This window comes from Mustela putorius, unplaced genomic scaffold (assembly GCF_011764305.1).
Source record: "Mustela putorius furo isolate JIRA1106 unplaced genomic scaffold, ASM1176430v1.1 tig00003845_pilon_pilon_pilon, whole genome shotgun sequence".
NCBI classification, from domain to species: Eukaryota; Metazoa; Chordata; class Mammalia; order Carnivora; family Mustelidae; genus Mustela; species Mustela putorius.
The window spans coordinates 40,625,712-40,651,329 of record NW_025421998.1 but is presented as its reverse complement, the minus strand read 5'-3'; the positions used below and the strand labels follow the sequence as shown (position 1 = coordinate 40,651,329).

At 41.4% G+C, this 25,618-nt stretch overlaps 1 protein-coding gene across 1 annotated transcript in view; it reads left to right on the top strand.

Moving 5' to 3' along the window:
• COL28A1 (collagen type XXVIII alpha 1 chain) overlaps positions 1–25,618 on the top strand; it is a 158,470-nt gene that overhangs the window by 91,410 nt on the left and 41,442 nt on the right. The window contains exons 26-27 of the mRNA XM_004767821.3: positions 9,271–9,339; positions 14,140–14,208. Coding sequence (XP_004767878.1) covers positions 9,271–9,339; positions 14,140–14,208 — 138 coding nt within the window. The remainder of the gene's footprint in view (positions 1–9,270; positions 9,340–14,139; positions 14,209–25,618) is intronic.

Below are 25,618 nucleotides of genomic sequence, written 5' to 3'. Positions count from 1 at the left end.
TAGTCACCTTAAAATTCTGGCCTAAAAGCGCATTAACTTACAAAACAAATGTGTTTTGAAATGAGGAAACCATTAAGGTTGACAATTTATGGTAGGTTTTGGTGCTATTTAGTTAATGGTGCTATTTAGGCACATGTGTTTAGCATATGACACAGACATTAGAATCAAAGCTTCTGTGTTTCAAAACCTATCAGAAGCAGTCCCTGACATCTTGCACCCTTGTGGTGCTCTCTGGCTTTTTTCCAAGGGGAAGAATTCCATATGACATCAGTGGTTATAGTAGTTTTATATACAGTTAACTTCAATTGCATCTGAATTTTGACAAGGCTTCTGAAAGACTTCTAAAATTCTTATAAAAACTACATTTCTAAGTAGATAGGAGATACAGTTTTAAAAATCTGCTTTTGACACATGCCTAGAAGAGAAACTGACAACTTATTTTCTTGCTGAATGGGAAGCGCTCACCTAGTGCCCAGTTCCCCGGACCCGGACTTGTTTGTTGATGGAGAAGGCAAGCTCAAGGATCTTTTTTCGTGCTGCCTGTACTTTTTCACTGAACCCCTATAGACAAAAAAGATGCTTTGTGATTTGGGGACTATCATTATGTGACCCTCACCTGCCTTTGAGAAGTTCACTTGACTCTTTGCTCCTGTATTTTCACCTGCAAAGGCTCAAGAGGTACATGGGACCCAGGGGCTGAGCCACTGATATCTCTGAGTGTGAGAGTTTACCCCTGGCCTCCTAGAAGAGACATGCAAGGAGTGCCTCCCCTGAGCTCCGTAAGGGCAGGTACATCTGCCACGTATCTCTCTCAGCTCTTTTAGCCCCCTTCGGCGTGCTAGTTCATCAGAGAAGGAGCCATTTCTTCCCTGAAACTTTGGAGCAGGTGAGCTGGGGCCAAGAAAGACAGTAAGCACAGAGGGGCTCTAACCTGACTGTTAGGGCCCTCAAGGGGCTTCTTCACCATCAAGTGGTTGGAATAAAATCTGTGGGTAGGAAGCATATGTTGGGTTGTTGCTATTATTATTGCATACTATGTCAATAGACATTATATACTACCTAAATATTTCTAGGATATCATTGCATTTTAAACTACCCCCTTGTTTTATAGGTAAGGAGATAAGGAAGCAGAAAGGCTGAACACCTTGCCCTTTTACAAGAGAAACAGTGTTGATACTATATTGTGTCATGTGTCAGAGGGAGACTATGAATATGGATGAATGAATGCAGACGAAATGAATGAATAAATCAGAGCAGAGAGACTGACTTGCCCTGATCTGCAGATGCTTCATTTTCAAAGCTATCTTCTAGATATCTTGGCATATAGTGAGATTGTTTTTCCTTTCCAGGCAGCCAACCTTTCCCATCATCCAAACTTAAATTACATAAACATTAATGAGAGGCACAAACCCAAACCCAGAAGAGTTTAACATTTTTTAAAAGCTTTAAATATTTGCGTATTGTAAATACATGCTTTATTTGACAAAATTGGTCCATAGTCATAAATTAAAATGCAAGGCTCTGTGAAATTCCACTGAGTGTCATTATTCTAAAAATGTTCCCAGCATTTGAATTGCCCCTCTGTTCTCTGCAATGGCTCACATATGTGCACACCACCAACAGGCCGTGGCAGAACAGAGGAGCGATTCACACAGAGCTGCATTAGGAATTTGTGAATTCCATTGGTGGACATGGACTGGACAAGAAACTCCATTTTGAACAGTCTCTGACAAGGAGGGCTGGCCTTGGATACAGACTTCATGACAGTGACGTTAAGCATCTGCGACTACAGGTTGGAGCAGGAGAAACCCACCTCCCATAACAGGACTGCAAAATTGTGACAGGCAAGATAATCAGCTCAAAACCAGGACTAATTAGAGCCAGAGCCATATCAAGTTGAAATACCAAGCAACTTGACCTTTAAATTTCAGAAAAGGTCACATTCAAGACCAGGAAAACTTGACTAGGTGACTTTTCAAGGTTATTCCCCAATTCAGTTCCATGCACGTTCTTTAAAATCAGAGCTGTATTTGGTCTGTGTTGTGACCTTCAAGGCTGCTTTCATCTCTCTTTGCTGTTTTCCTAGCTCTGCATTTCTCTCTCCAGCAGTACATACATACCACCTCTCTCTTCAGCCCTGGAGACACACAATAAATCCTACTAGCATTGGCTACCCGTCAACACATTTTTATTTTCAGTCATTCAGACTAGAGAAGTTCTCCCTCTGTGGGAAACTATATTGAATATCATTACAAGAGAGCCTTCTCTTCTCTCTGTCATTAGGAACAATATTAGAATTTCTATTTTCAAGATTCCCAATGTAGCTAAATAAGAAAGACTCTACCTCTTCAGTGAGATTCTCAGCACCGTGGCACAGGGGACTCTTTTGTTCATCTTTGATGAGTTGATTTTGAGAAAAGAAACAATCAAATTGTTGACTGTCTCCTCCTCTTCCAACACTCCCCCCCAACCATCCTAAAGCAAGTTTTTAAATTATCATGGACTTTGAAACACTGAAGCTTGGGGGTGAATATTAAAGCTCTAGGAGAGAAATTAGTTGGAAGAATGGAAATTATTTAAAATATTTTGAAAATACATTGGGAAAATATGCTAAAGCAAACGTTATTATGATCTGAGTGCTTGTTTTCTAGCACCTTCTTCATTATTTTCACATCTCCCTGATAATTGGGCTGATAACTGTTCCTGTCTCCCTTTTCACATTAAAGGGTGTCGGTGAAAAGTGGCAGAGTGCTGTGACAAAGTCCAGTCAACAACCAATACGCATTCTCAGTATCAAGTTGTCTATTCAGAAGCTTACAAAAAGCTAAATTTCCATGGCCATCCTGGCAGGTACGGCAGAGTTACCAGACCAGTGCCTAAGTTCATTACAGAATCCACTCCAGAGCGGTGCTTATGTTTGCGGTAACTAAAGCCTTTGTAGTTAGATCTTAATTTTATTTAGAAGCCAGAAATGATGGCGCCTGGGTGGCTTATTTGGTTAAGTGACTGCCTTCATCTCAGATCATGGTCCTGGAGTCCTGGGATCGAGTCCTACATCAGGCTCCCTGCTCAATGGGGAGTCTCCTCCCTCTGACCCTCCCCCTTCTCATGCTCTCTCTCTCTCTCATTCTTTGTCTCTCAAATAAATAGATAAAATCTTAAAAAATACAAAACCAGAAAGGAAGAAACATGAGGCAGTTGTTAATCATCACGTTGACTTATGAGTTATTTTGAAACTCAGTCATTCCCTGGTTTCATTTGGTAGAATCTTGAGTACTATTCCTGGGGAAATTTTTTAGCAGCTCATTCTTTTAATAGTGAATTCAGTTTGCTTTTCATTATCCCCCAAGTAGAAAAGCATGAAATCCCTTTTAGAACAACTGTAACCTGCTTCCACAGTCCTCCCAAAGAGTGGCAGGGACCTAACAGGCATAGACTAAGGGTGAAGCAGGGATTAGAGCCTCGTCTATGCTGTGGTGGGGGTGGGGGAAGGCAGTCTTATTGGGCTACTTTGTCTTGAAGAGCACTATCTTCTCAAATATCTTATTTAAATCTTATAAAATCCAGAAGGTATAATAGATTGTTTCCTCCTCCCTCTGAGGGGACCTCTGTTACTTACTAGCTGTGTGACCTCAGCAAGTTACTTACTCTCCCTGGGACTTAGCCTCCTCCTCTGTGGTCTGGATAATGATGCCCACCTCACAGGCTTATTCTGAAAAATTAATGGAAGAATGTCTATAAAACATTTGAATGAATTCTAACACACTGATGTCATAGTAGTCATCACAGTGTGCCTTACTCTGCCAAATCAAGTGTATCGCAGTATGGATACAGAAAAAAATAAGAATTGGTATAGGTAGAAGATCTGTAAAGAGATTAAGTAAAGACATTGGGGTAAACCACAAAACTGAGCAGTGGCAACGATGGGGAGAGGGAGAGGCTAGTCTTAGACAGCTGGGCACTGTACATGTGGTGAGGTCCTCTCAGGGATGCGGTTTTGAGGATGCTTTCTTTCCTCTCCTTGAGAGAGTATGACCAACTGAATGTAGGAAAAGGACTTTCACAGCCACAGACCTATGGTCTTTGCATTAAATGGTAGCTGGAACAAAGTCTATGGAGACTTGAGCGTTTTGCCTCCAGCTCTCACCAACACCAAGAAGGGAGGTGGGACCTGGAGTCTGACCTGGGTTTGGATTGCTGCTGGCTGCATGGTTTCTAGGAAATCATGTATCCTTATCTGGAAGTCTCAGTTTCCTTTCTATAAAATGAAGTAAGCTGATGCTGGGATAATGAATGAAAAGTACCTGCCACATAATACATTTAATAAATGTTAATTATTATTTATTTTATTATTAATTATTGTAATTTTAGTGTTGCCAAAGCAAAGGTTTACCAATGAGAAAAAAAGAATGAATGTGATAGTGCATTTGGTTTCTTTTCCTTTCTATTAAAAAGTGAAGTTTGCGGTATTAATGGTTCCCAGGGCCATCATAAGATTATGTATGATTTTTAAAGGTGTTGAAATCAACCACTCTACAGGGTTATGATCTAGGGAAAACTTTCACTGAATCATTTGTTAAATTCACATGTACAAGTACTACAGGGAGTTAGTTCTAAAGTTGGCCATTTCCTGTGAAAATGGAGGAGTATCTCAAGTCTAGAATTCCTTTTGTGGGCCAAGAGGAAGCTCTGGGCGATCTAAATAGTTTTGTTTGTTTGTTTGTTTGTTTTGTGGATGGTAGAGGTAGGACTTAGGCTATGTGGTCTTACAAAATTTGTGGATATAGTCCAAAAGGGCAACTCCAGAATTAGTTTTCAGGGCTGTTTATTATCTCCTGATGCAAGGGCTCCCTCTGCAGGCTCCAGTAACTCTCAGCTCTTGCATGGGAAGCTAAATCCAGCTGTGTAAGTGCCTGTCGTAATTCCTTTTATTTGCGATTGTCATGCCAACCACTGACAATAAAATCATACGTCTGAAAGTGTCATGGTGAATGTATTTCGTAGGTACCACTGGTGCTGCATTGTGGCAGACCGGGTGCTATCAAATGGTGAAGTGAGTTTGGACCATGGTCCTCTTGTAGGTCCTCACTGGGTGTTGTGGCCTTCTAGGGGCACATGGCCAAAGGAACCAAAGACAGAATACATCTTCAAGACCACACCATATGGGGAGACACTATTTCTGTGGATTCCCATAGCTCATTAAGTACTCGATATTCCCATCTATTAAAAAGTACGGTACATGGGGCACCTGGGTGGCTCAGTGGGTTAAGTCTCTGCCTTCAGCTCAGGTCATGATCCCAGGGTCCTAGGATCGAGCCCCACATGGGGCTCTGTGCTCAGCAGGGAGCCTGCTTCCCTCTCTCTCTCTCTCTCTCTCTCTGCCTGCCTCTCTGCCTACTTGCGATCTCTGTCTGTCAAATAAATAAAATCTTTATTTAAAAAAAAAAAAAGTATGGTACAGAAACACCAAAGGACAACCCTAAACTATGTTACAGACCAACTGTAATGTCTGCAGAGTATGTTAAGCTAAGACTTGATTTAAAGTCCATCAGGTAAATAAATGCATATATCAGATTCTATTTACATAGGTCAAAAGATCATAAAAGATTATTTGGATAGATAAAACACAGCTATATGTCAACAATTATATGGATAAAGATAGCTTATTTGAGGGAAACACTGTAGCACCATAGATGATGTGAGAAACATGCTATCAAAGTTCATTGGCCAAGGTTCAAGGACAGAAAGGGCAATTAGGAGTCCACAAGGTCTGCACTCAGGGAAACTGAGTAAGAGAGAGAATGAACAGCACTAGTAAACCCAGACAAGGCTGGCTTGAAGTACATTCACTCGCAACTTATTTCAACTGTGTTTCCCACTTGCTTTCCCACCTGGGCTCAGTGTGTGTGTGGGTGCGTGTGTGTATGTGTGTGTTTATTAGTATGACTGATACTAATAGAGAATGAAGTTTTAACTAAAATCTTCACAATATCATGAATTACAGAGTGTCGAATTCTTTCTTAAGAGAAATATTACTCAATAAAAAAATCTCCTACCCTGTCTCCATATTCTAAATTTTTAAAAGGTATGTAACATTTGGGACATAACCAAGAATGCGTGAAAGATATGTAAGTTCTAATGATACTGAATCCATCTGTGTGCTTTCATCCTTTGCCAATCTTTCTATCTCTAAAATCTTGTATTCTTCTCCTTATGAACAGTGAACATCATGGCAGCCTTTCCTCACCTTTACTGGTGAGGTTTTTATTGGATGTCATTCACAGATCTAAAAAAATACTGTTACAAACATTTTATTATGAAGATTATTATGTATGTGTCGAAGTAGAAAGACTAGTAAAATGAACTCCTATTTACCCATCACACTTGAGCTAATATCACTGTGGGGTCAATCCTGTTCCACCATCCTCTTCCCCTTCTTCCACTGCGTTCCTCCAAAGCAAATCCCAGACATCTCCCATATAAAGGCTTAGCATTTATCTCTCAAATATAAAAGCTCTTTTTAAGAAAACATAACTGCAGTACCATTAGCAAACTTAAAAAACATTAGTAATTCTTTAGTATCATCAAACATCCAGTGTTCAGATTTATCAGCTTGTCTTACAGATTTGTTACAGTTGGCTTGTCTGAATTGGGCTCCAAATGATGTCCACACATTGCATTCGATTGAGATGCTTCTTAAATCTCTTTTAAGCAAAGGTTAGTCATCCTTTGTTTTTCCCTTGTGCTTTCTGTGTGGATGAGCTCCTTGTCCTTGAGGGTCTTGTCGATGCTATTCCTACGGTGTCGACACGTTTCTATGTCCTGTGGTTGTCAGATTTAGAGACCTGCTCAAATACAGGTCCTAATTTTCTTAGCAGAAGGCTTTCCAGGTGGGCTTGTGGACTCCCCATTGTGCCACATCCACCATGTCCAGTTGGGGGCCCTGTGCTTCCAACCTCATCAGGAAAGGGCCGAGGTGAATAGCAACACAAGAGGGAGCCATTGTATCTGGGGTGGGGTTCACAGTAACCAGGCAAAGCATTCTTTTTGACAAAACATCAAATGGTTCTCGGTAGACTCTATTGAAATATGTTTACCTGGGTTCTGTTTGGCTGGTGGGCGTCAAAATGAAGCAAGTGTGTGAATCAGTCAGGGATAACTGGAGACTCTCCCCCAGTGAATTTATGCTCCCTCTGAAGGTACATATCTTGAGTCAGGAGACTCAAGAAAGGAGAGACAACAGAAATGTACAGGAACATGTTCTCTACTTGGAGCTCTTGATAAGTGATCATTTCAGCTGGGAGAAACTTGGGGTCACTCAAAGGTGGGAATCAGAAGGAGAGAGGTGTTAGGGAGATAATTAGTACCTGCACTCACAAAAGCAGCTGTGGACTATGAGGGAGAGATGGAGACAGGTGACCAAAATCATAAAAGTGGCTTGCGGGCACAAGGGAAATAGGTAATTATGAAATTAGAGATAAGAAGCATTAAGTTGGCAATGAAGTTTACATCTTTTCCTTTTCTTTTAAGGCCTTGTTTTCTCTTTAGGATTTATAAGTAAAAAGCAAAGTTAAATGAGGATGGGCTGTTTTGCTAGATAAACAATTTCATAATTTCTTATAATCCATGATTTTGCACTGTTGCAATCTAGAAGCTATTTAGCTCCAAACAGAACATGAATGAAATGGGACCTCAGGCAAAGAGCTTGGGAGATTTACCTTCAAAGCCTGGCTGGCTTTGGCTTCTTTCTTCCTCTTCTTCTTCTTTATTTTCTTTATAATTTTGTTGAGACATATTTTATATATCCTAGAACTCACACACTCCAATTATATGTTTCAATGATTTTTAAAGGAAATTTAGCAAGTTGTAGGCCTTACTATAAATCAGTTTTAGAACATTTTCTCCCCCCCCAATAAAATCCCTTGTGCCCATATACAGTTAATCTTGTCCTAGTTCCTGTTCCTCATCCCAGGCAATCATGGATTTATTTTCTGTTTCTATAGATTTGCCTTTTCTGGACATTTCATACAAATGGAATACAGTATGTGGTCTCATAGATCAGGCTTCTTCCACTGAGAATAAAACAAATAAATAAATCCTTAAAACAACAACAACACACAGCTGGGGTGAGGCATTAATATTTCCCAAGTGCCTCCTCAGCTAGATAGGCACAATGGCACAAAAGAGGGAGCCATTTTATCTGGGGTAGGCTTCTCAGGACCCAGGCAAAGAAGACAATTATTTCTGGTAAAACATTGAATGGTTCTGGGTAAAATCTATTGAACTGTGTGTAATTGTGTATTATGTATTATGTGGTCACGATACAATAGATTGTGTGTCTCTATCACAGTCTCTAGACACTGTGATCGAGACACTCGTATTCTTTGTCTTACTTCCCTGTCGTCCTCAGGAAACCTAAGTGTGATTTTGTGTATATCTGATGAATGTACTGAGGTTCAGAAATGTTAGATGAGTTAGTCATCGCTGTAACACAGGGTTGTCATGAGTACTGAATTACATCCAGTAACTTGTACGAACATGCAGGGCAGAGTTCTGGGTACACAGAAGGCGGCTAATGAAGAGATTGTAATTTCTGTTCGTTCACATCTCACACAGATCCAACCACAGGGCCTGAGCTGCCCTAATCAGGCCCCACCACTCTTCTGGGCTAGATGCCTGTTCTAAAAGGCTTTAGGGGATCTGCAAAGCTTATATAGAACTTATCCTGTAACCACAACTGCTTCTAGGGCAGAAATATCTCAAAGCTCATCCTTGACCCCTAGTAGCATAATTTTTGTTGCATAAAATACTAAAAGCAACTAGTTCAGGATGGGGTTACAGCTTTCAATGGTTTCTTTTTATTCTCCTCTCTTCTTTCTCCCTCCACTCACAATGGCGGCACTTCTCCAAACTCCAGGAAGGGAGTTATCAAAAAGTACATTGAGGTTGTCAGAAGTTAACTAACTTGATTGCTTTGAAATGGACCCGTATCAGTTGGCTGGAAGGTTCCTTAAATGGCAATAAGAAATGAAAACAAAAGGTAATAACACTCCCTTTGTCAAGTAGAGGAAAGTGATCTGCAAGAGAAGGGCTCAATATCTTAGTCAAATTCAAGGATTTGGGTTTTAAAATATATTTTGATATATGAAAGTTTATACAAAATATTTTTAACATGAAATATAACATTTTATATAAACTATACAACATAAAGGTTTTTTTTCTTGTTGTTTGTCTCAGGTCAGTAACTTGTCATTTATTGTGTCTTTTCAGGGAGAGCCTGGTGTCAGAGGCCCCCCAGGCCCCTCTGGGCCTCGGGGCATAGGAACCCAAGGGCCAAAGGTGAGTCTTTAAGTCTGTGCTCTGCATGAAGTTCAGGTACCATCCGTGCCAAACGAGTGAACATTAACTTCCTAGCACATGTTTATTTTAGTGTTGACTTGTTTTTTCTGGAGTGCTGATGAGAAGGCTTATTTTCTCATATTACGTAGCTTTCAGGAAAATTGTTTAAGGGTGTAAAGGCATTTACTTCCCCCAAAGAAATTAGAAAGTGTCTCTTTAGAAAGTGGTTGCAAAATGCTCAAAATATTTCCAGTTTTCTTAGAGGCTGTGCCATCATTAAGGAGCACATTTTCCCTCTAGTCAGAGGGACCTCAGCTGGCCCTTCAACAGAATGCCTGCTAATCTGTCTGTTGTGTCAAATGTGCATAGTACACTCTGTCAGGGCCACAGGGCCAGGGTCTAGATTTACTGTCCCCATGGAAGGTGAGAGAAACTTCCTCAGACTCCCTTTGCTCTCGTTTCTATTTCCCTTTCTTTTCTTTTTATTTATTTATTTATCAGAGAGAAAGAGAGAGCGAGAGCAAGCACAGGCAGACAGAATGGCAGGCAGAGGCAGAGGGAGAAGCAGGCTCCCTGCCGAGCAAGGAGCCCGATGCGGGACTCGATCCCAGGATGCTGGGATCATGACCTGAGCTGAAGGCAGCTGCTTAACCAACTGAGCCACCCAGGCGTCCCTCTATTTCCCTTTCTTTTGTTGTCTCCAATCTGGTGGTTATTCATCCTTTCCTTCTCACAATCCAGGGTTTTTCAAAGAGGGAGACCTTGTCCTCCCTGGTTTGCCCTAGGGGGACATTTGGCGATGTCTGGAATCATTTCTGGGTGTCACAGCAGGGGGAGGAGTGCTGCTGGCATCCAGTGGGAAGGGGCCAGAGATGCTGCTCCACATCCTAGAGCCCCCAGCTCAACGTGGGAATAGCGCAGAGGTCGAAGAGCTGTGTTAACCCTTGATTCACGTGCTCAACAAATAATTCTTTGATTTGTTCAAAAACTAAAATGAAGAGGTATCAGGTATGTTCATAGGGAGAACAGGTGTCAATGAGCCACATGTTACAAATTCAAATTTCAAATACCTATGTTTGTGACCGGAATGCCCCACATCAGAGAGGGCAGGGCAAAGGCCTTATGAATCAAAGATTTTACTGAGGATCCTAGAATTACCAAGATTCTTAGTTTATCTTTTTTTGTCCATCGACTTCATTTTGGCAGTTGGTTTCTTTTTATTCCTAACTTTCTGGATCACTTCACATGGATAAAAATCCTCCCAAGATGTTCATAGTTATTATCACTCGGTGGTGGAAAGAAGGGTCTATTTTTTCTTTGTTGTTGTCCTCTTTATTTCTGTTCTTAATTTTTTTTTTCAATGAGCAGGTGTTCCTCAATTAGAAAAAATAAATAGAAAAAATAATAATTAGAAAAAATAAAGCTTTTTCTGTAGTGGAAAGAAAAAAAAAAAAGGCTGTCTTATACAGTAACTTCTATGAATCCAGCATTTCTCAAAGCTTGTTCCATCAAAATTTAATTAACAAACTTCTGGAATAAAAAAAGTTAAGCTTATCTCTCTATTGTGGGACTTCTTAGAGGCTTTCATATATTTCTATGGGCATAGTTGAAGACATTGTAGGTTCAGATCAAGACTACCACAATAAAGAGAGTCCAATGAATTTTTTGATTTCGCAGTGCATATAAAAGTTATGTTGCCATTATATTCTAGTCTATTAAGGGTGCAATAGCATTATGTCTAAAAAAAAAAAACCCAATGATTATATCTTCATTAAAAGTTCTTTGTTGCTAAAAATGTTAACCATCATCCGAGCTTTTGGCAAGTTGCCATCTTTTTGCAGATGGAGGGTCTTGCCTCCATGCTGATGGCTGTTGACCAATGAAGAGTGTGGTTGTTGGAGGTCGGGGTGGCTGTGGCAATTTCTGACAATAAGACCACAATGAAGTTTGCCACCTTGGTTGACTTTTCCTTTCACAAACGATTTCTTTGTGGCATGCGTTTGACAGCATTTTACCCAGAATAAAACTTCTTTCAAAATTGGAGTCGTTCCTCCCAAACCCTGCCACTGCTTTATCAACTAAGTTTATGTAATTCTAAATCCTTTGTTATCCTTTCAGTGAATCTTCACATTTCTTGCAAAACGTATTTCTTAAGTAAGAACTTGAAAGTCAGATTTACTCCTTGATCCACGAGCTGCAGAATGGATGCTGGCTTAGCAGCCATGGAAACGTTCATCTCATCATCCTCTTCCACCAAGAACTCTTGAGTTACTAGGTGCACTGTCGATATTTTTTTTTTTTAAGATTTTATTTATTTGGCAGAGAGAAATCACAAGTAGGCAGAGAGGCAGGCAGAGAGAGAGAGAGGGAAGCAGGCTCCCTGATGAGCAGAGAGCCAGATGTGGGACTCCATCCCAGGACCCTTGGATCATGACCTGAGCCAAAGGCAGTGGCTTAACCCACTGAGCCACCCAGGCGCCCCCATTGTCGATATTTTGAAAGCAATCTTCTGAGCAGCAGGTCTCCACAGTGGACTTAAAATATTCAGTAAGCGATACTGTAAACAGAGGTGCTACCATCAGGCTTTGTTGTTCATTTATAAAACATAGAGTAGACTTTGCACACTTTTTAAGGGCCCCGGGATTTATGAGATGGTAAATCAGCACAGGCTTCGACTTAAGTCCCTATCTGCATCAGCCCCTCACAAGACGGTCAGCCTGTCCTTCAAAGCTTTGAAGCCAGCCACTTCCTAACTATCTTCCTAACTATTAAAGTCCTAGATGGCATCTTCTTCCAATCCAAGGCCGTTTCATCTACGCTGAAAGTCTGTTGTTTAGCGCAGTCGCCGGTCACTTACTCTCTGAGCTTGACCTTCCGTTCACCTTGCTGCAGCTTCAGAAGCCCCTGCCGTTCACCTTGTACTTTCACGTTACGAAGAGGACTTCCTTCCTCATGAACCAAACTCTGCTAGCTTCCAGCCTTCTTCTGCAGCTTCCTCACCTCTCCCAGCCTCCAGAAAATTAAGAGAGTGCCTTGCTCTGCATTAGGCTTTGGCATACGGGAAATTTATGGCTGGTTTGATCTGCCCAGACCACTAGAACGTTCTCCAGGTCAGCAGGGAGGCTGTTCTGCTTTCTCAAACCTCATGAGTTCACCAGAGGAGCACTTTTCATTTCCTTCAAGAACTTTTTCTTTGCATTCACAATTTTGCTAAATGTTCAGAGCAAGAGGCCTACCTTTGGGCCTATCTTGGCTTTCGACATGCCTTCCTCACGAAGCTGAATCACGTTTAATTAATTAATTAATTTTTTAAAAGATTTTTATTTATTTATTTGACAGACAGATCACAAGGAGGCAGAGAGAGAGAGAGGAGGAAGCAGGCTCCCTGCTGAGCAGAGATTCCCGATGCGGGGCTCCATCCCAGGACCCTGAGATCACGGCCCGAGCCAAAGGCGGAGGCTTTAACCCACTGAGCCACCCAGGCTCCCTTCTAGCTTTTAATTTAAAGTGAGAGATATGTGACTCTTCCTTTCACTTGAACACTTAGAGGACACTGTAGGGTTATTAATTGGTCTTATTTCAGTATTATTGTGTGTAAGGGTGTAGGGAGGCCTGAGGGGAGGGAGAGAGAGAGGGGAATGCTATGGAGCATAGGGGAATGGCTGATGGAACAACCAGAACAGTACTATCATTTATCATTAACTTAGATATCTTAAATGGGTACAGTTTGGTGCCATAAAACAATTATAATAGTACCATCAAAGATCACTGATCAGAGATCACCATAAGCAATACAAGAACAACGAAAAAGTCTGAAATATTGTGAACATTACCAAAATGTGACACGGGGACAGAAAGTGAGCAAATGCTATTGGAAAAATAGCATGGCTAGACTTGCCTGACACAGCGTGGCCACAAACCTTCAGTCTGTAAAAAAGCAGTATGTGGGGAGCCAAATAGGAAAGCGCCAGGAAACAAGGTAGGCCTGTATGCACTTGGGGTCTCCAAGGAGAGGCACACACATGGTATACAACACTTTCCAATCTCATTTGACCACAGAAGTCTTTCCTCAAGAAGCATGGAGTTCACTGATGTTGTAGAAAACACATACTGGGAAATGAGGTACTTTTGCTTCATTGACCTATTTTCCTTTCTGCTGAATCTTTAACTGCAACCTCAGGGAATAGCTCTCCATATGGAAATGGAGAAACATAGGAGAGGCTACACAGAATTATGTGTGAGCGGTCTTCACAGCCCTAGTGTTCTTGGGGTTGGTGGTAGGGCAGCTAGAGGAGCCCAAAGAGACAAGGATACTGGACCAAATGCTTCTGCTTAGGCCAAACAGCTCTGCCTTGCCTTTTTACCTGAATCTGGATTATGCATAATATTTTTGCAAGGGTTCTGTGGCTTAAAATTGGGGGGAAAACACTGGGTTTTTTTGTTTGTTTTTAAAGATTTTATTTATTTCTTTGACAGAGAGAGAGAGAGATCACAAGTAGGCAGAGAGGTAGGCAGAGAGAGAGGGGGAAGCAGGCTCCCTGCTGAGCAGACAGCCCGATGCAGGGCTCGATCCCAGGACGCTGAGATCATGACCTGAGCCGAAGGCAGAGGCTTAACCCACTGAGCCACCCAGGCGCCCCGGGAAAACACTGTTTTATATAAGATACGATATAGCTTCATGGGGCACATGGATGTTGGTCCTGATCTGACCAAAGTAAGAAGGAAGCCAAGAGCAGTAATGCATTGTTCCTTTCTAAACCTTCTCATACTTCTCTTCAATTTCTCTTCATCTTCCAACAGGGAGACATTGGGCAGAAAGGCTTGCCTGGCCCTCCTGGTGCCCCTGGCTATGGATTACAAGGAATTAAAGTAAGTGGATGCGATCACTTGAGTCACATCTCAGTTCATGAAAATGATGAGATTGTGGATAATACCAAACGTGGCTACTTTGAAATGAATTTAAATTTAATATGAGCTTAGCAGTTAAAATTGCCTCCAGTACTTAGAGACACAATCCAGAAGTGTAAAAATGCTCTAAGTGTATTCGTTTCACGAACAGGAGATATTACCTAAATTGGTTGGTGAGACATTTAGGGGTTACAGTGGGTTTGTCATCCTTGCTGGTCTCTGAGCCGAGTGGAGAACGTATGCCCAGCTGTGTGTTTGCTCCCTGTCTCTGTCTCCATCTCTCACCTTCCTCGCGGGTATCTTCCATTCTTAGCCCAGGGCTTTCTAGTCTTAGCTCACAGTGGAACTGCCTGGGGAGCACTATGAATAATACAGGTGACCTACCCCAGAAAAATGAGATCCGAATCTCCAGCACTAGCGCTTGAACACTGTGGGTGTTCCATACGGGTGAAAGCCCCCAGGTGATTCTCCTGCACATCCAGGGTGAGAACTCTGGCTCTGGGTGCTGAGTCTGTGTCACTGGAATTCACAGCTCCCTGGGTTCCTCACTCTTCCTGTCTCAACAGCCATAAGCGCATCCAGCAGTGAGGGACTGCCGGGGTGGCCCAGACCACTATAGACAAGATATGGCATCTGAAGGCTCCTAGGCAACCTCAAACAATATCCTCTTCTACATCTCTTGTGTTGATTGATTTTTAATTTTTATTTCTTACTTGCTCATTCTCCTTCTATTTTCTCCCAAATAAACTTCTATGGTTTTTTTTTACCACATGGAAGCTTCGAAACAGAGTAATTCATTTGCTAGATAATTGATATTGACTCTTAAAAAGTGGAAACATTCACAGTCAATTCTTTTTCAAATAGAATGTCCTAGGAAGTAGGAGACAGTAGGAGCTTGAGATAATAATTGTGAAAAATCCTGTGTTGAAAATAAATCACCTGTTCCTCTTCCTGCATAGAGAGTGAGCTTAGTCAAGAGCAAAAGTCATATAATTTGTGTTAGAGCTTTCCCTCTACCACACAGCGTCTAGGGCTTCCGCAGCTGGTCTTCTGAACAACAGCTGCCCATCGGTAGGGCTGAAGATCAAGGGAATGCCCGACAGTTAGCATGTTGCTGATGTACCAGCTCTGGAAAATACAGCAAAAAAACCACTTCCTTATAAACAACATTACTCTCATGCTTAGTCTTAAAATTCTACAGTTAAAAAATGGTAACATTCTATAGATGCCTTTGCATAAATCTGTGAAGGCAATGAACCCGTGCTTGGCCACCGGTCTTTTCACCATTAGCTCAACTCACACGTGCTGGTAGTTCCTTATCATAACTGTTCAATCCAGGGCCAGCGTTGTCCTTTTCATTTTCAGGAGAAAATCTTCCTTATTCCACAAGCAGCACCATGGGTGGCACTTAATCCTCACCAACTCTGACTCTGGTGCCCTCCCCTCCTCACCACTTGTCCTTTTTTTATGATCCTCCCCACCCCCAGGGTACGCTATGTTCAATGTCTGTCTTGAGGGAGATTCTGGGGTGAAGCCTACCACGACAGGGAGAGGGCCAAAATTAAAACTGTCACATATCCAGGGTGAGCAGAAATGAGATCATCTTTTCTTCCACTGAGGGCTGTGACCCAATCCTACTTGGCAGGGAGCCCTGACCAAGGCTGTCTCATAAAACCTCTCTAGACTTATTGGATCACTTGGCATCCTGTCAACAGAGGGCAAACCTATTTTACTCAAGACTGCCACCTCATTTTCTTGACCCTGGGTCATACCACTGCTGTAAAAGGAAGGGAACTGAAAGATCTAGTTGTTGGTGTTCCTCTGAGTCATTTTAAGTATAAGTGATGAGGGAAATGTCATTTCTTACGTTCATTTGTTGACCTATTTCCCACCTCTTTCTAAACCCATCCGAATTAGTAAAACACATCTGTTGGTATGTCGGTTGCTAAGTCTCTAATTGAAGGCCTTGTTGCTGTTGACCTTTAACCTTGGGGTCTGATCCATGCATGCCCTGTCTCTCATGCTGTCCCAACCCTGGGGAAAATAAGGGCTTGGGCTACAATCACAGAAGTGATATGTTCCAGCACTTGCCTAACTTTGCTGCTCAAATATTGTGTCTTCAGACCGTCACTCATCAACTAACCAACCAATCAACAATCAATACTGGTTGAGCACCATCTATGTCAGGCAAAAAGCCTAAATGCAATATAAAATGGTGAATGAAGAGACGTGAATTTAGTCATGGCATTTATAGACTATAGGATAATCATACTCTGAGCTCTGAGAGTATGGAGGGGAGGCACATAGAATAAACTGGGTTTACAGTAGGCCAAAGTCATAAGTGTAGTCTGAATCCCAAGAGCAACTAAAAGTCAGGGCAGGATGATATGACCAGACAGGTATTAGAAAAGACTCACTCTCTCTACCATCTGTGGAATGGATGTGCACGACTGCAAGGAATGTGCGTGCTGCTCTTCCCGTGACCCCATGTATTCTTCTGATTCTCCAAGCAGAAGAGGGTGGCCTTCTGGCAACCCTCTCTTCCCACCTCTCCTGAAGCTCTGGGACCATACATGGGAAACATGAGGACATTATGAGCCCACTCTCCTTGGTCACCAGGGCAGTGTCCTGCAGTTTCTCTGCAGTCCCCTCTGTGACTCGGCAGGCTCTGCACTACAGAGAAGCTCTGGCTGCTTTAGACTTGTCAGTGCTTTCTTTCAACTACTGATGTCTGTTGATTGAATGGATGACTATGGGATTATGGCTCCTTGGCCTTGGTCTTTCAGGTTCATGGCATAGGCTGGGAGGTGATTTGATGCCACCATCTTGTCCCATTGTGAACACTGACCATTCCCCTAGATATGGACTATAGATCTGCCGGGAATCCTCCATATGAAGTCAGGAGGGAGAAGAAATGGGGTGGGGTCTCAAGGGATTCCTTGTTCTGTCAACTAGCCCTTCTAGGGGCCAGGTAGGATATAATGAGAGGGTGGGCCGGTGTTCCTCTCTCCAGCTTTGTTGAAGTCAGTTCTGGTGTCCTGCTCAGCCCTGACATTGCTGTGGTACTTCTTCTCAGAGGATCAAAAGGTGGTTATACAAATAAGATTCCTGGTGGCACTCCCTGACTTTAGAAGTTTCTGAGGTAGGTTTGTGGATTGGGCTCTACTATAACTCCTACCTACAAACTGTCTATTTATTTAAAAAACATGCTTCCATGCCTCTGGCTTCCATTCTGCATTTAGGCCTGAACATGACCGATCCAGCCCTGGCTAAAGGAACTGTCCCTGTAGTCAGGCTGGGTGAGCAGATGGGCTAATGTGTGGGTTAATGGTTAGTTAGGCCACACCAGTGTGAGAAGTAGACTCAGTGACATGCTGGGGGAATCTGGTGAATGTTATCTGGCAGAAATCCCAGTATCTCCAAAGTGGATAAATAGTGATGATTAGAGTGGTCACATGGTGTTAGAGTAAAGGATTAACCTCTAAAATGACTGGAACCCAGAAATGGAGGGAAACTCAGTCCAGATGACCTCTCCCCTCTATATGGTGATCTCAAGGCATGATGGAAAGAAAATGAGCTTTAGAGTCTCACAGACCTTGGCCTGAATCTTGCTAGTTGTGTAAGCTTGGTTGAAGCCTGGAACTTCAGCTTTTGCATTTTTAAAATGGAGATAAGACGGACTATTTGACAAGACACTATGAAGACAGAATTATACAAAGTGCCTAATACATGGTACTGAGTACACAACCAGAGCTGGAGCTATGGAGTCAACAGATTTGAATCATGGCTTCCTGAGTACTATAGCCTGGCCTCAGTTTTCATATTTGAGTAATGGGGATAATAATAGTACTATTACTTAAAGTTGTCATGAGAAAGAAATGAAATTAAATGTGACTGTATATGTAACACCTTAACATGGGGCTTGGCACATGGTTCCATATGCAGTATATGTTTGTATTATTCACATTATTGTTCCTTTCTGCTTCCCTCCATTTCCACTAGGCCCTCTTGTATTTTCCAGGATGAAGGCCCAGCATCCTGACATACAAATGATTTATGTTCTAAAAACATGAAATACTGGTTGCATAACTTAGTGTAGGCCTGGCTCTAGTACTAAATAAACCCCCAAATGAATAATGGCTCAAAAACAGTAGAGGTTTTTGCTCACTTAATGGGACAATGTAGGTGTTCCTTTTGGTTGGCAATTTTCCTTCATGTAGAATTTCAGAGAATTTCACCCTCCATTTATGCTTCCTCCTTGTGCAGGGCCCCTTTACCACTTAGACCCAGCAGGCAGACAGGGAGAGCGTGAAAGAGGCACACGTGCTTCTCCAAAGTCTTGATCAAGTGTTGACAACATGTCACCTCTGTTCCATCTTACTGGCTGGAACCAGTGTCATGGAGAGGCCGACCAGCTGTGCGCCCAGGAAGAAGAACCAGAGATCTGGTGAAGGGCTGGCATTAATGCCACACATAATTTAATGTTTCTAGGAAGGATGGCAACTTTAAAAAGTATCTGTTGTTCTGAAGCATATTGCTGCCTCCAGAAGTGAACAGAAGACAAGAGTGGTCTCCATGGCAACTTCCAGAATGCTTCGTCACTGTCCTGAAACTGTGGGGGTGCTGTTACCCGGGCTTCCAAAGACTAGGTTCAGCTTCATCATGCCTTTCATCCTAACTTCAAAAGAAAACCTTAGAGCCTTGATACCGTCTTACTTATTTCATGCAGCCTCAGGAGCGCCAAAGAATGATTTAGAAATTAGTCTTGAGCGGACAGACTGAGTATCAGCCACAGAGCTGGAGGAGGCTGGGGCTTTTTGGGACCAGGAAAGGAACAGAGAAAGCTCATTCCAGTCTGTGACAAAGCCAGGGCAAGAGGATAAGGGCCACCTGGAAGCTGGTGGCAGAGCCGTGGTTCCAAAGTTGGGAGAGATGGTTCCATCAGAGGAGGGAGGCAGAGGTGGCACAAAGAACTGATGTGAGGAATAAAGAAGAGCCCGCAGTATAAGGGAGGGGTCTGAGCCTTAGATGATTATCCAGGATACAATAGCATCTGAAAATCAGCTTGGGTGTGGTGGTGGCTGAGTTAGCCCAGCTTGCAGGACCCAGCGTGGGGACAGCCAGAAAGAAAATGGCTTCTTCCTCCAAAGCTCTCTGATTAGAAATCCAGGGTACAACCCAGAACTTTGTAAGATTCTTCCTTCCATGTTTAGGGTTAATGTCATTTCTTAGGTATGTTTTTGTTTGTTTTAGCTGCATCAAAGTAACTGGTTCTCTAAACTCCAAGAGCCATTTTAACTGCAGCAAGTACTTTTCTCCACCTTCTGAGATCCCTTCACCAGAAAGGCTAAAGCTTGAAAGAATGTGAGTGTACTGTGGTGGAAGTCTCACACAACCTGGCAGCCTTCTGGGGGGCTCCTACCTATACCCGATCACTTTGAAAGTGCTTCCAAAATCTATTTGACTAGACTTTTGGTTAGAGTGAACCTATTATTGTGTGGAAAACTGCCCCCACTCAAAGGCCAAATAGAAATGATTTGTTGAAATGAAATTGACTTAAGGAGAAAAAAATGAGACCTAATAAAAGTCAGGGGTAGATTCAATACAAAGTTGCAAACATCTGCAGAAAGGTTAATAGGTATTGACATTTTGTCTTCTAAACTCATATGTGTGTGATGGTGTTAATACTACAAAAAGAGCAGTAGGCTTGGGTGGCTCAGTCGGTTAAGCGTCTACCTTCAGCTCAGGTCACGATCCTAGGGTCCTTCTCTGCAGAAAGCCTGCCTCTCTCTCTGCCTTCTGCTCCCCCTGCTTGTGTTCTCTTTTTCTTTCTCTCTTTGATAAATAAATAAGCAAGCAAACAAACAAATAAATAAATAAAATCTTTATGAAGAAAGATTATATTCCATGTATTATGCACACAGATGTTAAGTAACGTATCCAACGTCACTCACCCGGGCTCCTCATGTGCCTCCCTGAGGTAACTGCGTGAGGTATAACAATCAAGTCAGAGTCAGTGTCCAAAGGAGGAAAATGACTGGTTTGAGACTTTCAGAAGTGTCATTCAAAATTTTTATTTGCATCCTGAAATTAAAAGTTGGCCCTTCAAAATGGGAGACAGAGGTAGTGAGGTTTCTTGTCCTGATATTCTAAATTTTTTAAAAGTGAGAGGGATTACAAAGCATTTCTTTCCCCCTGAGAGCAGTTCTGTCAGAAGCCAGGGATTGGATTTAGTGAACTTCTGAGATCAGTGGCCGGACCTCTGACTAGGACTTCCAGCAGGCTCTGGGCTGGCAGGGTGGCTGCCGGGAAGGCTCTAATGACCCACCCTGCCCTACACACAGGCAGAGGCTGATGGAGTCCCACCCAGCTGGCTCGTCGGGTGGGCGGACCTACTCTTTCCTTCTGCAAATCTCTGTGACAAATCAGTGAGGGCCAACTAGTATGTAATTTAAACTGTCTTTATGGTTTTAGAGACATCTAAAGGACTTCACAATTATTGACTTTTTATTATCAGCAACTTTGCTTATCTAGTTGTAAATAGGACTATCTCATTTTAAATATAACATGTAACAGGAAATGAGGCGATTATCTGTTCAATTCCGGAAAAGCTCTAACAAAGCCAAGAGTACAGTTTGTGGCTCAAGCAGATAGGCAATAAAGTCAGCTTCCACATAATCTTTCTTTCATCTGAAGAGCAGTTCTTCCATCAGCGATTCTTCAGAACTGCTTCTCACATCAGAAGGGTGGGAATCTATGTTCCTTTCTAAAAATCTCTTCCCCTTTTTAGGATTTACTCATTTTTAACCAGTGTATTTTCCCTTTACCTTTTTGGAATCTACTCATTTTTATCGCTCTTTTTCAGTATTTACTTTTGAAAAATACTCACTTTTACCTTCGAAAATACCCTTATTAACTTTTCTGATTCCTACAATAATTTCAAACACTGATTCCATCTCCTCTACCCTATCATTATTTCTTCTCAGACTGGAACCACTCTCCTTCTGCCTGATATGGATTCTTCAGAATTTCCTTTGGTTAAGGAGCCCCTAGAGCAACCTCTTCATTCTTTTTGCCTGAAACTAACTTTCTTTCCTTATCGATTTCTTTATTTAAAGATTTATCTATTTATTTGAGAGAGAGGGTGTGGTAGGGAGGGGCAAGAGGTAGGGGGAGAGAGAGAATGTCAAGCGGATTCCATGCTGAGCTCAGGCCCCAAGACAGAGCTCGATCCCACAACACTGAGATCAGGACCTGAGCCAATATCAAGAGTCAGATGCTTAACCAACTGAGCCACCCAGGTGCCCCAAATCTATATTTATTTTTCCTTAATCTCTTCTTAAAAGATGCTTTTCTAAGTATAGAATTCTAGGTACACAGCACTTCCTCTCAGTGCTGATGGGAAGATTTTCCCATCAGTTAGTCCCATTGTTGCTCTTGAGAAGTTACCTGTCATTCTAACTATTCCTTTGATGATAATTTGTCCCTGTGTCTGTGACTTTAAGTGCTTTCTCCTTTTATTTGGTGTTATCCAGTTTCACTATGATGTATCTGTTGTAGATTCTTCTTTATGTATCTTGCTTAATCTTAATTTGTTAGAACTTTTAATTTTGAGGACTAGTGTTGTTGTTGGTTTTTTTGAATCATTTCTGGAAGGCTCTCATCATCCCATTCTCAATCATTCTATAACATTATCCCTTTTTATTGTTTTCATAGCACTATCACCATCTGAAAATATTTGTGGTTTTTTTTTTGTTTGTTTTATTATCTGTCTTCTTTTGGTTTAAAAAAATTATTTTTTGAGAGCAGGGACTTTGTTTCTTTCATCTGTGCCTAATTTCCCAGCACCTAGCAGAGTGTCTGGCATATAGGAGGCTCTTAATAAATATTTGTTTAATGAATGAACAAAGTAATAAATAGTTGAATGGATGTATGAAGGTTATATGGTGGATGACGGTAAAGTTCCACCTGTAATCATACTGTTGACCCACAAAATGACTCATTTATATATATACTTTAACTCAATAAGCAATGACTAAATTCCATTATTGGGAGAACTCTAAACTTGTGAAATGAGAAATTCTTTTTAAAATCCTAGTGTTTAACAGTGAGAGTACCTTACACTTACAGGCTGGTATACTTGATTGGCCTAACAAATAGAAGTAGTTTACTTGAAATGCTGTATTTGGCTTTCTTGAAAATACATCTTTGTGACCAGATTATCTATTACTACAGTGCAACAGGATCAGAGGGAATGCTATCAAAGTAAAAGTACTTGTTTGATACGAAGGAACCTGAGGTGTTGTATCTGGTGGTTCTTCTGTATGCTCAGTGGGTTCTGCCTAGTGGGTAATCAGAGTATATGTTCAGTAATTCTTGATTGATCTGATCTAGGTTCTACTTTAAAGACCCTGACTAATATATTAAGGAGATAAAGAGGAGGAAATTTAATTCATCATTACCTGTCACCAGACCAGACAATCTTGGCAATATCATTACATTTCCCATGGTCCTCTTTTTTTTTTTAAGATTTTATTTATTTATTTGACAGACAGAGATCACAAGTAGGCAGAGAGGCAGGCAGAGAGAGAGAGGAGGAAGCAGGATCACCGCTGAGCAGAGAGCCTGATGCAGGGCTCCATCCCAGAACCCTGAAATCATGACCTGAGCCAAAGGCAGAGGCTTTAACCCACTGAGCCACCCAGGCACCCCTCCCATGATCCTCTTAAGATAATAATCAAGTCAGAAATAAACGAAGGACCCAGTGCCATCCAGTTGTTACATTTTCACAACTTTACCAGGAAGTAATTTTTACCAGGAAGTTTTAGCCTTGAAAATGGACAGATTTTCCTATGAGCTCATAGTCATAGCGATGACATTTCAAGAATACTAATACATTCATTATCAATTCCTATTCATCAGTATAAGGACAGTGAGCTTTTTTGGAAAACTATTTATTGGACATATGCAATTATGCCTTTAAATAGTAGCTCTTATATTGCAAAGGAGAAAATAGATTTTTAAGTTATTAGAATACTGGCCTTCTGAAAATTCTCCAGTTGGCGTCTGTCGGTTTTGAAAAGTGAAATCTGATGAGTCAGTAGTTCCCGCTGTGATTTATTATGCCAATTTTAGAAAGAAATAAATCTTCCAGAGACCTCAGTCTGTCCTTTCCTCTTAAAACACCTTGCTGAGGTAATTTTGTGAAGTTAACACGTTTGCTGTGTTTTCCTGCTACACAGAAAATATATGCTACACATATACTTAAATAATAGTGCACACACACTCTTTGCCAGGATTGTGAGATGAGTAACACTAACATGTCCTTCAAATAGGATCTCTTTTTATTCTGCATCTAAGTTTTAAAATCAGATGTTCTTTCTGCTCAAACTTAAAGATATTAACTCCAATATTTAGTCCTAGCTAGTTATACAAAATTTTATTTTCACAGTTCATTCAATAAAAATCTATTAAGCATGTCTAAATATGCCAGACTCTGTTCTAGGTGGTTGGGGCGTATCATAAGCAAAAGAGACAAAGATTCTTGACTCATGGAAATTTCATTCTATTGCCAATAAATACAATAAATAAGTTATATAGTATGTTTGAAGATGAAACTGACATGGCAAAGAAAGGGAGAGCAGGGTAGGTGGGATGTGATGAAGTTTTAAATGGGATGAAGTCATGAGAAGGTGACATTTGGACAAAGATCTGAAGGAGGTGAAGGAGGGGCTCTTGAGGATTTCTGAGGAAAAAGCATCCCAGGCAAAGAGAATAGCTTGTGCAAAGGCCCTGTTCTTGTGGGAAGGTGCCAGGCAGATTCAAAAGAAGAGTGAAAGGACCTGTGTGACTGGAGGTGACGTCAGGAAGGTAACAACAGGAGGGCTGGAGTGGGACCAATTCATATCTAGCCAGGTAGGCCCTTGTAAGGACTTTGACTCTTATTCAGAGTCTTGGGAGTTGTTTCTGGGTTCCAGCCAACACTATTATTTGGTCTGACTTATTTTGCAAAAGAATGACTGCGACTGGTAGGCTGAGAATAGACTGTCTGAGGACCAAGACTGAACTAAGGAGCCAATTTAGGAATCCAGGCAATTACAAATGATATTTGAAAATTTGGGTTTTATAATCTAGTTCACATAAATTTAACTTCCTTGGAAAGGATTTATATCTAGTTGCCTGTATCTGAAAGTAGAAACATGTAACAAGAAACATTCTGGCACAATTGATGCCACACACATAAATCAGGTTGCAGATCTACCAACTGAGTTCAAGCTACTGAACCAAACTGAACTGTATTTTATATCTGGCCTGTGTGCAAATATAAGGAATCTTAACCCTAGAGACGTGTTTTCATTACACTTCTAGAAAAAACAAAGGTGGAATTTTCCTCTTGCTTTTGACTTTCTCCCTTCCCTTTTTTTCTTTCTCCTCAGTCTATGATAACCATCTGCTGAAAACATGAGTGGTGAAATTATGAGGTTTAGGTCTTGGATGTGACAGAAATACCACTTGTTGCCTGACTTCTCTGCCAAATTCCAGTAAAAGAGGCTTCTGTCTCCTATTGGCTATTAGAAATCATTCTAGAATATACTTCTTAATAAACAAAACCCTCATCCATAGTAAAGATCTATAATTTTTTCTATAAAGATTCTATAATTTTACTATATATACACTATTTTACTATATATATATAATTTTTCTATAAAGAATTTCTATAAACATTCTGTAATTTTACTATTTTATTTTATTTTTTTTTTTTAAATATTTTTATTTTTTATTTATTTATTTGACAGAGAGAGATCACAAGCAGGCAGAGAGGCAGGCAGAGAGAGAGGAGGAAGAAGGCTCCCCACTGAGCAGAGAGCCCGATGTGGGCCTCGATCCCAGGACCCTGAGATCATGACCTGAGCCGAAGGCAGCGGCTTAACCCACTGAGCCACCCAGGCGCCCCTGTAATTTTACTATTTTAAAAGATTTTATTTATTTGAGGGCAAAAGAGAGAGAGAGAGTGCATAGGCAGGGGAAGGGCAGAGAGAGAGAGAAGCAGACTCTCCACTGAGCAGGGAGCACATGCAGGGCTTCATCCCAGGACCTTGGGATCATGACCTGAACTGAAGGCAGACATTTAACCAACTGAGCCACCCAGGCACCCCTGTTCTTCACATAATTATATATCAAGAAAATAAATCCAAAAAGTTTTTAGTGTATACCTAAAGACATAGCTTCAAAAGTTAGAAAGACTGAAAAATAATAATAATAATAATAATAATAAGTTAGCAAGACTATATAAACTGGGCATCCAATCTTAAGTCTTCTCAACCCCTCAGTTCTGAAAGTCTTTCAGTTCCTGTGTACCCTGGCCCCAGTG